Here is a 16,109-nt window from a genome sequence, read left to right as displayed (position 1 = left end):
ATGCACTCTGTGCAATATGCCAAACCATTTTTGTCATGTTCGGTATAATGGAAACTATGTCTGTTAAGTGGTTTGTATTAATTTAATAAAGTTATGAATAAAACAATTAATTTGATTACTTTGGGAATCATACTTGGGGAAGATGTTATATTGATGAAGTTGGTTACGAGTATTACACATTTTTCTGATTATGGGTTAAAGCTACTGAGAATTGGTTTAATAATCATCTAAATGTGACACACTAACACCTACATTATCCACAAACTGGCTCTTTTTCTCAAATTAAATTGCAAGAAGAGTTTAGTTAGAAATTCCCAAATTATCTGCATTTACATACAAATGCGTACAAAATGACAGCAGTGCACATAATGTGGGAGGTGTTTATTGTGAAAGCTCAACAAAGCTTGAGTTGTGTACTGCATCTCAGTCAAAGATTTGTCAGAGCCTGAAAACGGTTCATCAAGTAACATTAATGACAATAATATGCTGAATCTTATAGATTACAAAATTCACTTCAGATAACCTAAAAATGCAAACAGACACTGCAAATATTTGAAATAATAAACAATCTTTGGCCAGGTATGACTTGCATAAACCCTTTTTTAAAGTACTGGGTTACTTCATTCGGCTCAGATTTCTAACTTCTTCTTCATGGAAAGCTTGTAGAGGATTTGGTAGCCATCATCCCAGGCGTAGAGCAGCTGCTCCTGAGGATTGTACTTCAGGCTGGCATGAAAGCCGTAGCGCTTCGGAAAGTAAACCAGAGGCGCCTCCTCGTTAGTCACCAGGTCATTCACGTCAAACACGCACTGCACTCGCGAGCGGCCAACCTGCTTGGTGTTATACACCACATACAGGGTGCCGCAGATGATGAAGGCCGTCTCTGCGTTCTCTCTGGGGCAGTTCGTGTCCCACATCTGCTCGACGTCCAGGGAGTTGCTGTCCATCTTAGCCATAGAGATGTGCCTCTCGTTTTGCCTCGTGGCGAAGATGGCCCACAGGCCCTCCTCGTCCACGGCCAGGTCCATCACCGTCTCAGGGTTCAGGCCGTACACAGGAACATGATCCTGCACTGGAAAGACCACACTGTCTGTAATAGACTTATTTTTTGTGTCGAATTTGACCACCTTTATCTCCTCTTCCTGATTCACGTAATACACGTGGTCGTTGTAGACCACATGTCCGGTTCCCTTCCAGGACGAGGGAATCTTCAGGTCGGTGGACAGAGAAAAGCCAGCTGAGCGAGTGAAGTCTTGAACCGTGGAAAACTCGTTGATGGTGTCCTCAGCTGTCCCATTGAAGATGTAAACCTTCCCAGAGGCTCCGCCTGCGTCTTTGGTCCACATCCCCTTTGGCCCTCCGACCCTCTTCAGGATCTTCATGGCTTTAATGCTGGAGATCATATCACTGCAGTCTGTAAAAGACATGAGGGACAGCCTTTACACAATTAGTTATAATTTTCTAATGCTTTGACATTTTTAAACACTGTAAAAATTCATTGTAGTTTTGGTGTCCTGCCTTCCTGTAGCTCTTCAATTAACCAGGAATCTTTGTCGGGATTGTCTTTGTGGACTTCTCTTTTACTTTCAACACCATCCCCAGGAAGATGAGTATTCAAAAGAGACATCAAGTCAACATTTCACCATGCCTCATTAATATCATCCATAACTTTCTGACCAATAGACCGCAAGCTTTGCAGGTGGACACAACCATTTCAGCAGCGCTCTCCACCAGCACTGGAGCACCACAAGAGTGTGTACTAAGCACCTTTCTTTACACATACTGCACAAACAGCTGTACTAGTCCTTCACCAAGCACCTTATTCCTCAAATACTCCAGTTACGTTGTCGTTCACAACATGGTTTAAAACCATTTACCTCTACCTTAATACCAGCAAAATAAAGGAAATCATCACTGGCCCTCTGTCATTTAAACAGCATTACTATGAACAATATAGATTGTAAAAAGAATGGAATTTTTATTATTGTTGTAAGTTATTATTACAGAGGATAATAAACTCACCTGTAACCAACACATCAACAACTTTAAAAAGAGAAGCCAACAAACACTTCCTGCCATCACACATATACTCAAACGACTGTATATCATCACCAAAGCATCATCCAGCCAATTCTGCTTTATGGTTCAAAATGTAATCTGTTTTTTTTCCTTTCTATTTTGCTCCAGATATCTCTATAAAGTAGATGTTTAATTCACCCCAATAGTCACATATTTCTATCTACACTCACCATTTTATCTACCTATACAAAAATACAAAATAATACAACAAATACTCTTCATAATAATAGACTTGCTAGTATGTGTATTTGTTAGATTATTACTAAAATAGTTTTCCTCATTGGCCTCAACCAAGAACACATTTCACAAGTACTCTTCAAAATAAAAGCCCCAATATTTAGTCACATTGGTAATGAAGCAAAACCAATGACAAGTGTATTTTTGGCCCTTCAAATTGAATGATATGATGTAAGAACTGCATTTTTATCTGAAGTTTCATGAAAAAAAAGTATCCAGGTTCACCAGTTATCAGGAGTTCGGTTCTCTACCAGCACATCTCACCTGTGAGTTTGAAGTATTTGGCCTTCTGCTTCTCCTTAACCAGAGTCACCTGCTGCTCTATCAGCTTGTCGTCCACGTCCACGCACGGCTGAGCCCCGTTCTGCGTCTCCAGGTAGTCCAGTTCCCGTTCGACCCGGTCCACCCTCGTCCCCACTCCGTCCAGAGTCATCCTGAGGGTTTCTTTCTCTTTGTCAAGACTCTCCAGCTGAGAAACCATCTGCTGCTTCAGCTCCCGCAGCTCGGAGGCATAGCGTGTGGTCTGCTCTTGCCACAGAGAGATTCTGTCCTGTTGTAAACAAAGCTGATTAGAGCAGCCTCAGTCTAACCGCAACTTCTAAAGATGTTTATTTTATACTGCAACTAAAATAGTATTTGCTATAAATGACTCAGGCCCACAATTTTCTGTGGCCTTAGAGGCCTCCTTTAATCAGGAAGGACCCACACATAGCAAGCACCCACCCTGCCTGACTGTCTTCCAGGAAAATGGTCTGAGATCTCTGTCGCAGATATTCTGTAAAATATTTCATGAACGATCATTTTTGCCAATAACGACAGAATCTGCTGTATGGGAACTGAGGACACATTTTGTCTCGTCCTTCTTTGCAAAATTGCTTTAATTCAGCCACTTTGGAGGATAAGCACAACCAGTTTAGAGTCAGGTCAAAGCATCTGAGTTAGCTTCAAGTCCAGACTTTGACTAGGCCACTCCAAAAACTCCATATCACTCAGACCTGAGAATGGGCACAAGGTCACAAACCTTTCTTTAGGATTTTCTGGGAAAGAGCAAAACTCAATCAATTACAGCAGGCAGGAAAAGTCCATCATGTTTGACTTATCTGAAATTACTGTGTTAGCTACACACACACACACACGTGACCCCCCAGCCCCCACCACCACCACCACGCCCACACACACAGTTTTTTCATCACTTGTGGGTACTTCACATTGACTTTCATTAATTTCTACAGCCTAACCCTTACCATAATCCTAACCCTATACCTAACCATCACAGACCTAACTACTAACCCAAAAACAACAATTTCCCTCATGGGGACCAAGAAAATGTCCCCACAAGGAGCAATGGTCCCCATAACCCCTCATTGTAGACAGAAATTGGTTCCCATAAGGATATGAAAACCTGGTACACACACACACACACCCACACACACACACACACACACACACACACACACACACACACACACACACACACACACACACACACACACCTTCCAAACAGTTGCCCATTAGTTAAGTGAGTTAGCAGAATAAGTTCCCAAAATGTGAGACAATCAACATGTTTTCTTTTTGAATAGCAGCTTCCTTATAGTTAAATCATGAACACTGACCTTAACTGAGCCAAGTGATGCCTTTAGTGTTTAGGACGTTGATCCGTTTCTATTTAAGACCTCCTGGATGAGTCAACAATGTACCTTTGTAGTAATTTTAATAGGCGGACCACTCCTTGGAGGGTTCACCACTGTTTCATTTGTAGGTCTCAAAATGAGGCTTGTTAGTCTTAAATCTTTAGAAGTGGATGGTTAACTGTTTCCTGACTGATTTATTTATCCTGTGTTCATGAATTTCTTCAGATCAGAGGACGGCGCTTTGGTTGTAAAGCTCTTACAGCCGGCTAACGTAGCTGAATAGATTCCTCAAGTGATTTCTTAATTCAACAGGTCAGGTACATACTTGAAATTGAACTCTACTTTCCATAAGAATCAGAGTACGTAATCAGAGATTATCGATATTTTGGGAGACAAAGTGTCTTGGATACTTTTTTACTTGAATTAAATCATAATTTGATGACTGCTTTTCTGTATTTAATCAGGTATATTTGCTAGATTTGTTTTTATTATTTGAAACAAAATCTGCAAAAACTTTTGTATCGCACCAAATCTTGCACACATTCACTGTGATGAACAACTGGAACTTCATCGTTCCAAATGCATTTATTCACAATTATGTAATTTATAGAAACTTAATGTTTTTGTCATCACATTGTCTGCAGTTAGAGCTGCAGGCTCAGACAAAAGAAGCTCACGGTTCACATCAGTGCAACCGATCTGTATTCCCAACATTTTCCCCAGGATTTTGCCCACATCTGCATTCCATTGCATCAGTTTCCAAAAGTTTCCTCTGTGGGGAAACTCTGGCACTGAGGACTCGACAGGAAGAGAAAAAGTCTTACCTCAATCGCAAGGAGCCTCCGTTCCAAGTAGTCAATAAGAGCCTGGTGCTGAGCAGTAGCAGAGTAAACCAAAGCAAGCAACAGCACAAATCCTCTCATTTTGTCGCAGCTCAGGAACCTTTGGGCTACAGTAAAAACCTGACTGGATGTCAGAGAGTGTGAGGGAAGCAGCAGACTCCCAGAGGTGGGCTGGAATGTTTTACTTAGCCGTCTGGGAGGAGCCACAGCCATATGGTGGTGGAGGCTCTGGACAATACTACTCACTCTACAGTTTTATCTTGTTTGGTGATCTTGGAAGAAAAACGACAGTGGAGCATTTTTAAATTAAAAAAGACATTTAATGGCTTTAAGGGTGCCGGAGCCTTCTACTGTCTTAAACATTCGGTTTTAAAGACACTCAAAGACAGAAGTTATGTAAAGGAACAAAGGAAAAAAGGTGAGGTGCTGCTCTCCTCTGTTTAGACAAAGACACCAGTGGCTGGAAATTCAATTTAGAAGGAAATGCGTGTCATATTGTAATGTCTTTAGCAAACTATCTGCACTCTATATTAAAGCATACACAGCACCTTGACATTTTTCTCAGTAAAGATATTTCAAATGAGGCTTTGGACACATAATTAACTCTAAAATTGGAATAATACACACATAGAGAAATTAAAAGATAGGTCCATAAATTATGTGTAGTAAAGTGGATCAACTGTTGAACACAACTACTGAGATTGATTAGCAGAAAAGCCTTAATTGCTCATCAACTTCATGACGTCTCCTGTCTGGAGAAACTAGTTGCATGTAGCTCAGGTGTGACTTTTGGTACATTTTATCCACACAGTCTTCATATCCCAAAGGTCAGAGTCTGGCGAGTAGCTGGTTCACTACAGCAGTTTAATTTTCTCTGATCACAAACTGAGCATCCCCACAGCACAATACTGCCACTGCTGTGTTCCCATGTAGGGATGGTGTGTGAAATGTACAAGCGTTTTGCATTTTATTTTAGACTAATTTGACTAGGACATATTTTTTTCTCCATGTTTTCTATATTTCCTACATGCTTTGTGGAAAACTTTGAGACTCTTTAGGACTTTCTATCATTCTTCCACAAAGGTCAAACTTGAGGTTTAATCCACGACTGTCCTGCCAACAAATCCTCCCACCTGGTTGAGTATCTCTGCAGCTCTTGGGAGTTTCTCTGACTGTTCTCTAACCTCTACTGAGATAAAACTACAAATATGCAGGAGCCCACTTTCTACTCAGGTGATTTCCAAAAAGAAGTATTTGACTGGATTTATTGGAAATAATTTAATGATATGAGAGTAAAGTGGGATGATTACAAAAGATAACACTTTTCACATTTTTATTTTTGCAGTTGCAGACAAAGTTGAAACAAAAACAATCTTAAGGGTAAATACTTTTGGAAGGCACTATTAATTAGAATATTTGTACAAACTTGGTGAATAGCAAACCTTTTATTTTAATATTCTTCAAGTGTCAGTAAAACTGTTTAAGTTGTTTCTGCTTATGAAAGTGAATGTAAAAATAATTTGTTTTAATAAGATATAGCTTATTGCATTTGTCAGATTTATCACATGCATATTTAACAGCTCGAATCTCTCCGACACAACCAGCAGTTATCTAAACAAGTTTATTTTTTCAACTGTATATAAACAATATGTATAAAAATGTGTGCATTAGGCTTGAATAAAATCTAAAGTAAGAACAATGCAACACCAAGTTTAATTCTGTAAAATGACAGTGAACTACTGTAAATCAGAACCTTAGTCTCAAACGAAGAGCTTTAAAACCACTTCAAGATCGTTTGCACGGAACTGCAAGAAAAGAAAAGTCGACCCGGTGTTTATCCAGCACCAGATTGTTGTGCTGAGAGCCATCTCTCGCTCTCAAGGTTACAGAGAATGCAGATTGCTTTATTTGCACAATCCCACAAATTCCTCAATTTAATTTGACTCTAATCAACAAACTAAACTCAAACATCCAAAAGCTACTTACATTTAAATGGGGAAGCTCAAGAGCAGTCACTGTTCTGGCCTGAACGTTATCAAAGAACATCTTGAATCATTAATTGCAGATCAAATATGGCAGTTGTGCATAAACGTGCACAGTAGAATGAGAAATGACGGGTAAACACTTGGAACCATAACAGCAGGACCTCCGTCCGGCTAAGTAAAGGCTGCGTTTAGATACTGAGGGACCCTTCGTCTCCTGTAGTGTCCAGGTTCTCTGTCCGTTGCAGGCACAGGCAGGCGGTCCTTAATGCTTTGATGTTACTCCGATTCCAACCAGCCTGATGCTTTGCACAAATCACAGTCTGAGATGAGGAACTGGCATGGAGACGTCCCGGAAGAACCGATGTACAAGTGCATTTTTGGCAGAAATCCTCTTGTTTGGGTCATAGGTCAGCATTTCCTAAAGAAAAAAATAAGTCCATCATGTATCAGTATTTCACTCTATCACCGGCTAACAGCTTTTTTTTTAAACAAGTGAAAATGTTCTCACTGCCAGCAGCTCTCTCCCGTCTTCATCGAGAAGAGGCACCACCTTGGCTAAATCCTGCCGAGCCCACTTAGGGAAGGACGGTTTGTAGTCGGGCATCGACGTGACTCCAGGCCACACGGTTTCATCTGGCGTTCCCAGCGTACGGAAGATTCTGAACAACTGGTCTATCTCCGAGTCACCGGGGAACAACGCCCTCCTGGTGACCTGAGGACGGAGAGCGACCATGCTGCCGATCAGAGACCACTCCTGTTTTGTTAAATATTTATTGTGGGAAACGCTCATGTTACCATTTCGGCAAAGATGCACCCCAGACTCCAGATGTCAACGGCCGTGGAGTAATATTTGCAGCCCAGGAGAATTTCTGGTGCTCTGTACCAAAGTGTGACAACCTGGAAAATGTGGAAAACACAATTTCTTCCAGTAAGAGACCAAGACTTAGAGACACTCTGAACAGAATAATGGGGATATTTTCCAGATTTCACACAGTTTTTTTTTTTTGACTTTTCTTTCTGAGCAACATCATAAGAAGAAATCAGAATAGCATTTAGAGCATTTTTGTAGCCTTCCTGTCAGTCATTTTTTATTTACTTATAGGCCTGTCACAATAAACAATAAATCAATGAATTGCATGATAAATTTAAAAAAAATCAATCATTTTCATTTGTTTGATTTATTGTTTTTCTATTCTCTTCCTCTTTTTATCAAAAACTGAATGATTAAAGTCTTTAGTCTGGTGCTTTGGACTCCATAATTCATTTTATTTGTTGTCTTCTTTACTCATTTCGGATATTTAAAATGTCCTCCAGTTCCAGTGTTTAAATGTTCATTAGAATTTGAAGTATCTTGATCTTTGAGAATGTGTTATTGCATTATTAAGCCATTATTACTATTATATTACTCAAAAACGGCCTCAAGACAACAAAATTACTGTTGATCGCAATAATTTCTCCGACAATTTATTGTCCCGCAAAATTTGTTATTATGACAGGCCTATTTACATATATTAGGAGCAGAAGTGAGAGGCAGTAGATAGAATGGAAATATCAGGAAACTTTCAGGTGCAATAGCAGTAAAGTGACGGGCAATAACAAATAGACTCACACAAAGAGGAAACAAATATAAAAACAGAATAAAGACTAAAATACTGCACGATAAAGGCATAATGTTTGTCGTCATCATAAACAAGATTTTGCTTTAATAAAACATACAAATTAAATTTCTTTTTTTTTAAACATGTCTTTTGCATCCTATGGCAGCAATTGATGGGAATACTAAAACTTAAACATTCCCTAAGAGAATGTATACTCTACTTACTCTACTTCTGTGATTTACAAAATCCATCATGTTTCACTGCAGAGGTTAAAACCTCAATAAGATAAATCAGAGCGACTTTGTTGTACTCTGTTCGGCCTTCCTGTTATCTACTGAAAATCTTTCACTCTTCTGAAGGCTGAATGAATAGCAAATATGTCTCAACATACCATAGAATTTTTTTTTTTTTAACAGCTTCTTAAATCTTTATGCTTACTGTCTTTATTTTTGAAAGAGCTGGTATGACATGGAAATAATTTATGTACAGTGTCAACACTTTATCGGGGAACTTGAACTAGGAGAAACTTGTGGTTTGTTCAATGGCTGGATGTGAGGAAAAAAAACAATAAAACAAAGACTACTACCATCTTACCTCGTGTGTGTAAGTGCGAACGGGAACGCCGAAGGCCCTTGCGAGGCCGAAGTCCGCCAGCTTGATCTCTCCTTGGGCGTTGATAAGGAGGTTCTGGGGCTTCAGGTCTCGATGCAGAACTCTGTGAGAGTGGCAGAAGGCCAGGCCTTGCAGCAGCTGGAAGAGATAGCTCTAAAACAGAGAGACAACCGTAACAAATAAACACACACTCACACAAAAAAAGTTATTCATGCCACTAGGAAAGTATTAAGATAAACATGAAGCTATAATTACCTTAACCAAAGGCAGCGGGATGCCAGTGACTGACGAAGAGTCCATGAACTTTTTCAGATCTTGATGGAGGAACTCAAAAACGAGGTAAAGTTTGTTCTCGGTGTGAATCACATCTCGCAGCCTAAAAGAGCAGAAGAAAAGAGGTTGGTTATAAATCTAAAAAGGCAACCAGCATAATCAGAACATGTGTTCTGCTAAAATGCTACTAAAACTTACTTGACAATATTTGGATGGTTGAGTTCTTTCAGAAGGGAAATTTCTCGGATGGCTGTGCTGGGAACGCCCTCCGTTTCCCTGGATACAAAGAAAAGAAGAGTTATCGCCCGCTTGCTCTCCTCATTCGTTCACAGCACATAGGATAATGATTTTAAAAAACCCTAGTTTAAAAATTACTACAGCAAAACATACACCTAGGGCGCACAGAGAAACCCAAAACATCCCTGACCAACTCCGTAAACTGACTTTCTCCATTAAACATATTTTTAATTGGCTACTTATCAGAGACAATCAAGATTTCAGCTTCTCATTTGCTGTAGCCATAATTTGCAGAATTAAATGCTTGGAAAACACCACTCTATGTGTTTCAAATAATTCTTGCTTTGAATTTAATTACTGAAATAAATTAACTTCAGTGTTATTCTGTTTTATGGAGATGCATCTCTAAGTTTAATCATATAGTAAAGACTGGAAAACCTAGAAACAAACTGTTCTCCTCTGGTTGTCCTAAAATTGGCCGGTTTAAGATTCTCACAGTGCAATAAGCTTACGTAAAATAGTTGATAGTATTAAACAAAATTCTGGAATAAAAAATATATAATTTTAAAACACAAATACAAACAATATAGTGAATATATCAATAATCTTGTTTATTGTAGTTTAACATATTTATATAATATGAAACGCTGATTTCAATCAAAGCCTCAGGATGAAAACTTGCTATTATTAATTAGGATTTTTAAGCTTGTTTTAAGAATATTATTCCTTTCTGCCACAATATCTGGGGGAGTATATGGAGCTGATAACAGCCCGGTAATTAAGTCAGGCTGACTGATGATGTAATCAGCCTGCAGTCAAACATGCTGCTTGTAGCTCACCAAATGTAGATTTTAAACATTCTTATGTTGATGAGGGTGATTTTAAGCGCTTCATTCTAATCTAGCCTTGAACTGTTATCTGGATTTTTTTTTTAAATACTGAGCCTCAGTGCTTGTTTCCCAATAGTGAGTATCAGCTTGCTGATATTGCTGGGTATGTGGCATTTCCTGGTAGACTCTGGCGCTGAGTTTGGACAATAAAACTCAGTGGACCACCATGGATTGGCTCCCCGAATCATAACAGACAGTGGAAAATTCACACTGTTGGACTTCCAAATGAAATCAAACCTGACTTTCGTCTAAAAAAAGAAGATTTTGGCCCATGAGCAACAGTCCAATCCTTTTTCTGATTAGCCCTGATGAGATGCTTCTGAAACACTGATTACAGCCACACTCCCAAATTATTAATCTCCCCCAATCTCTTGAATGGGCTGTGCTTCACAATCCACTCCAGGTCAAGGTAATCCCTGCTCCTTGAGCAGGTTTTTCCAGTCACAGTTTTTCCTGATTTGCAGCATCAATATAAAGTAAGTTAAATAAATAAGATGAACACGTGAAAAAAAAACCCTACTTGCTTTGTAATTAATCAACATCTATATAATACTTCAGTTGCACTTTAATGATATTTTAGTTTAATGAGAGAGAACTGTAAGCTTTACGATATAAAAAGTTTAACTTTTCAGAAAACACGGACGAGTGTATGTGTGTCTTATTACAGCATTATTTTTGATGCATTATATTTTGCTTAGGTTTTTGTTTGTTTATTATTAGTTTATGGAGGAGTGCATCTAAAGCTAAGGTGAAGAAACTCCCGAGTTATCTTTTCCTGTTTCCTGTAGCTAATGACAATATCCCACGAGGTACAAACATCCAAACGTTTAATAAAACATGAGGTTGTGTCACTAAATCATAACCTACTGCACCAACAGTGAGTTGACTTACGTGTCCAGTCTGATTTTCTTCAGAGCAACAGTTTCTCCTGTCACTTTGTTCTTGGCCTTGTAAACCACTCCGTACGTCCCTTCTCCTATTTTCTCCACCTTTTGAAACGTATCCATACTGAAGGTAAACACCCGGCAGAACTTTGTTGTGGGGTTAGCAGCCTAGCACGGCTGCTCTCTTTGTGTCGGAGCTAACGGCTACAGGGACAGACGTTAGGGGACGACGCGGGGACCGACCGACTGCTACTCCGGCTGCTTCCGTCATGCAAGCCGGGAACGCTTCAAACGAGAAGATGGGGTCGAGAAGAGAGTCTTTCGGGCACAAAGCTCTACTAACGAAAACGAAAGAAACTAACGTGTGTACGCTCCGTTGGTGGACCAACGTAAATCTAAGTGTTGGCGCGGCGGTTGAAGCCGCTACCGAACCAACACAGCAGCGTTTCCCGCGTTGTGCCGGGTGCGTTCGATTATGTGTCCGGGGCACACCGGATATTTCAGATGAGTAATATTCTCGCGGTTATTTTACTACTTTTCCCATAGCGCCCTTTCTTCGAAACGTTACCAATGGCGTTATCGATTTATAGTCTGTTAGATGCAACATAAATTAATTTGAAATGTGGCTTAAATACTTTGTTTTGTTCCAAATAGTTTCTGAGCGGGTAAACGGGTATGCGCGGCTAACGGACCTCGAAAGTCACGTGGTTAAAAACACGGTGACGTTGTTCATGACGTAGTTAATATGGGAGGAGAAAGTTTCTGTCACACAAAATTATTATTATTATTATCACAATAAGTATATATGATCATCATAATTTGTTATTTTTATATTATAACCTACTATAACATAACATAATATGTTAGAATATTATATAATAATATTAATAGTTAATATAATAATAATCATCATTATTATAATATTATTATATTTTCATAAAATAATGTAATAATTATTATTATCATAATCATAATTGTTATTAATAGTATTATATTATTATTGTCAAAATATATATTGAAGTGAAGTGAAGCCGATGGTGCGTCAGTAGCTTCAACAAGAGAGAATTCATAGGAAGAGTCAGTAACGCCCTCTAGTGGCATTTATCTGGTTGGTATACAATTTTGTTTTTAGTGAGTGTGAGTGAATCATCAGTGAAAAACTAAAGTTTCACATAAAGTCTTCCTGTGATCATGTGAGCTTCTGGTGTTCATCCAAGACCTTATTTAGACCTTTACAAAGGCTTGGTAAGAAGAAACAAACAATGAATGGGTGCATCCTGTTACACAGCACGCTTGAGCTTAAAGAGCCGATGCACCAGTTCACCAAATTCAATGTGCAACAAAGCAACCTGACAGATACCAAATCAGGGAAAACGTTGACATTAGTGTTTTGTTCTCATTCTTTTTATCTCTTCACTGTAGTGAGAAAAATTTCCCTCTGAAGACACAGACAGCTTTGTTTTCTACCATAAAGCTTAGTGACAGCTTTAAGAGCTTTATTTAAGGTCAAAAAGAAAATTAATCAGCCTAGGAGACTGAAAGTGTGATAACAGCCACTGTGTTTCCTCTGAAATGCATTGATTTAGTGCTTCTCAATTCCAGTCCTCAGCCCCCCCCCCCTTCTCTGCATGTTTTAGATGTGCCCCTATTTCAGAACAGCTGATCCAAATGATTGCATTACCTCTTCTGCAGGCATCTGTTAATCACTGCCTGTTAATCACTCATAGATTCAATCCAGGCGTGTGGTAGCAGGGAAACACCTAAAACATGCAGGGCAGGGGGGCCTGAGGACCGGAATTGAGAAGCACTGTTAAGACGTAATTTGGTCCACAAAGAATTTGCTTCTGTCTGCTCGCACATAGAAAGCATTCACAACAATGCTGCACATGATCAAAGGCCAGAGGCTTCACACAAACAGCTGAAAAGGTTGTTTCAGAGTAGCTATCCATAAACTATTTCAATTTCCCTTCTGATTCCACATGCTTCAGTGGTGTTGATCTCAAAGAAAACTCTTTAACATAATCACAACGCCTTGGAAAAACATTAGCACCCCTTAAACCGCTTGTCCGTTTAGAATAGTTACAACCACAACGTCTTTTCATAGATGCCGCGACAGAAAGTAGTTCAGTATAACAAAATAGAAAGCAAACGGCACTGATGTCAAAATTCTGCATGAATAAAACATTAAAAGGTTTTGTGTGCGTTTGTATTCGGCCCCCTTCACTCTCATGCCCAAAATAAAATCCACCATCTCCATTCAAATGTAAAAAGTCAGTGAAATTTGTTGTCAGTATAAATCAGAGAAACTGCTCAGAACAGCTGGGCAAGCCCACAATTAGAGGCATTAAAAACACCTAAATAAAAGTATTTTCATGTGTTGAATGGGAACAGATCACATTCTGAAATCTAGAAATTGATGTTTACAGACACTCTTGATCCAACCTGTCTGAGCTTGAGCATTTTTTCAAGGAAAAATAGAGCAGGATTTCAGTGTTTAGATGTACTGATTTAAGGTTCAGAATACAAATATATATTTCAAAACATTTAAACTTTGTGTATAATTATTTTGTGTGTTTGCTTGTTACATAAAATCCAACTAAACGTCTTGAAAGCTTGTGGCATTTCCTTTCACTTGTTTCCACTGTCAATAAAAAGCCTGGTCTGAACTCCAGGTTTTCCTCCATTTTCATCAAAACTTTCACTGAACAAAAAACAAAAAAATCATCTTGCTTAATTAGATACCAAACAACCGTGTGTAACTGATGCTGGAACCACCTTCTGCTTTGGGTTTTTATTTTTCACAAAATTTGTGAAATATCATTGCTTAGATAATACAAAGCTTGGATAATAAAAAGAAAAGGAACTAAAGGTTGACTCTTTGTGGTATGTTGAGTCAGGTGCTCTTTAGGGGGGAGATTTATTTCCTCTCAAACTCAGTTGTGAGCACATGAGGGGTCACATGCAGTGCAGCCTGAGCAGACTCACAGGCATGAGACATCACTGGGAAAACCACCAACAACTGGGATAAAACAGCTTAGAGTGACTTGTCTTCTAAACCAAGAGCTGGGATTTTCCTACTGTTATTTTTGAGTTGACAAAAAGAAATTAGTTAATTGAAACTTTCTAAATATTCATGATGTGACTCAAGCTTTATATTTTATTTTCCTTTGGGAAAAATTAAGTGATTCTAGGATTATGCTAGGATAAAGTAATTTATCAAAAAGTTAAAAAAAAATGATGCTGATAATGAAAATAAATGCGTGTTTTAATTGAATGACATACACTTTGCCTCTTAATCAATCATAAAAAGACAGATTTGGGGGTTTTGCCGCAGCGTGTTTTGGATTGTTATCTGTACAATACCACAGTGCTGCATCCCATTGGTTTGGCAGCTACCAAAGTTATAACACAATTAGAAAGTAACATAAAAACACAGCAAATAGAGCGTACCAAAGCTGCAGTCACCCTCCACGAATACTTAAAAACTTATGTAATTGTTAAAATGTTGATGCACATTGACTTTGTGTCAGGAGGAAATTCTAATCATCATCTGTCCATTGAATTGAACATTACGAATCACTGGTTATTTTCTACCTGAGTTTTTGACCCCTCACTGTGACTCCATTGTTTTTGAAAATACTTCACCAGCAGCAAATGTTTCTGCACTATACAAAAAAAAACCCTTATTTTTACTTGACAGGAAGTTTACACAAGCAGCAGAAAAGGATCAAGATATGTTTTTAATAGTTTGAGATTTTGAATACATTTTTATATATAGTATTATTGCAGAGGAAGACAAAAGAATGAAAGCTAATAATACAACTGAAACCACACCACCTCTTATTGCTCTTGGTTTGGTGCAAGCTACAGTTAGCACTGCATGCAGCACAGCTAGCTGCTACTGGTGGTTAGAAAAGGAGCACTTTAAAGCACATGCCACAGAGGCTCAATTGGATTGAGATCTGGGAAATATACATGTCAACTCCCTTTGCTAATCGTTGGACTATTCCAATCATCTCTGAAAAAGTGTTGCTTTGTGGCAGGATGTTTTATCCCGTTGACAAATGCCACACTGACAGGGGCCAACATGGTTACCTTCATCTTCTTCATATATATATATATATATATATATATATATATATATATATATATATATATATATATATATATATATATATATATATATATATATATATATATATATATATATATATATATATACAGACAGACAAAATGGTAATGGCGAACCAACCAGACATTGTCGTAGTGGATAAACAACAGAGGAAAGCCGTTGTGGTAGATGTAGCAATACCAAGCGACTGCAACATCAGGAAAAAGGAGCACGAGAAACTAGAGAAATACCAGGGCCTCAGGGAGGAACTGGAGAGGACCTGGAAGGTGAAGACCACAGTGGTGCCTGTGGTCATCGGGGCCCTCGGGGCAGTCACCCCCAAACTGGACCAATGGCTACAACAGATCCCAGGAACAACATCAGACATCTCAGTCCAGAAATGTGCAGTCCTTGGCACAGCCAAGATACTGCGCAGAACCCTCAAGCTCCCAGGCCTCTGGTAGAGGACCCGAGCTCAGAGGATAAGAACCACCCGCGGTGGGTGAGAAGGGAATTTTTTTTTTTTATATATATATATAAGCCCACTTTATAAATATGAAAGTTTTCCTCTACCTCCTTGTTTTAGGTTTAGACTTGTGAATGGCTGAAGAATTGAAGGTTTAAAAAAGTAGAAATACGGCATGAAAAATCAAATTATTTATAGAAATTTTTCTTTTAGTCATTCGTCATTAAAAATGGATTCAGATGTTTAAAAAAATCACAACATCCA

At 38.8% G+C, this 16,109-nt stretch overlaps 2 protein-coding genes across 2 annotated transcripts; both read right to left on the bottom strand.

Annotated features, from left to right (window-relative positions):
• Window positions 1-364: 364 nt before the first annotated feature.
• On the bottom strand, window positions 365-5,002 carry olfml3 (olfactomedin like 3). The gene is made up of 3 exons (XM_005804299.3): window positions 4,772-5,002; window positions 2,581-2,866; window positions 365-1,414 (listed from the first exon to the last, which is right to left on the bottom strand). The coding sequence occupies exons 1-3, from the start codon at window positions 5,000-5,002 to the stop codon at window positions 630-632; spliced, it is 1,302 nt and encodes a 433-aa protein (XP_005804356.2). The 3' UTR covers window positions 365-629.
• A 1,106-nt stretch (window positions 5,003-6,108) lies between these two features.
• Window positions 6,109-11,934, bottom strand: cdk2 (cyclin dependent kinase 2). The gene is made up of 7 exons (XM_005804249.3): window positions 11,276-11,934; window positions 9,456-9,533; window positions 9,240-9,360; window positions 8,967-9,137; window positions 7,570-7,671; window positions 7,283-7,486; window positions 6,109-7,192 (listed from the first exon to the last, which is right to left on the bottom strand). The coding sequence occupies exons 1-7, from the start codon at window positions 11,389-11,391 to the stop codon at window positions 7,088-7,090; spliced, it is 897 nt and encodes a 298-aa protein (XP_005804306.1). The 5' UTR covers window positions 11,392-11,934; the 3' UTR covers window positions 6,109-7,087.
• Window positions 11,935-16,109: the final 4,175 nt, after the last annotated feature.

The sequence above is a fragment of the Xiphophorus maculatus genome, chromosome 20 (genome assembly GCF_002775205.1).
Source record: "Xiphophorus maculatus strain JP 163 A chromosome 20, X_maculatus-5.0-male, whole genome shotgun sequence".
Classification (NCBI taxonomy): domain Eukaryota; kingdom Metazoa; phylum Chordata; class Actinopteri; order Cyprinodontiformes; family Poeciliidae; genus Xiphophorus; species Xiphophorus maculatus.
The sequence above is the reverse complement of the archived record's forward strand: the minus strand, read 5'-3'. Positions and strand labels throughout refer to the sequence as shown.

Excerpts from the sequence above, each read along its gene's own strand:
- olfml3 (XM_005804299.3), bottom strand. The coding sequence starts at position 5,002 with ATGGCTGTGGCTCCTCCCAGACGGCTAAGTAAAACATTCCAGCCCACC. Across the intron at positions 2,867-4,771 it reads GGAGGCTCCTTGCGATTGAG|GACAGAATCTCTCTGTGGCA; the intron begins GTAAGACTTTTT and ends TGTTTACAACAG. Across the intron at positions 1,415-2,580 it reads CAAATACTTCAAACTCACAG|ACTGCAGTGATATGATCTCC; the intron begins GTGAGATGTGCT and ends TGTCTTTTACAG.
- cdk2 (XM_005804249.3), bottom strand. The coding sequence starts at position 11,391 with ATGGATACGTTTCAAAAGGTGGAGAAAATAGGAGAAGGGACGTACGGA. Across the intron at positions 9,534-11,275 it reads AAGAAAATCAGACTGGACAC|GGAAACGGAGGGCGTTCCCA; the intron begins GTAAGTCAACTC and ends CTTTGTATCCAG. Across the intron at positions 9,138-9,239 it reads TCCCGCTGCCTTTGGTTAAG|AGCTATCTCTTCCAGCTGCT; the intron begins GTAATTATAGCT and ends TCTCTGTTTTAG.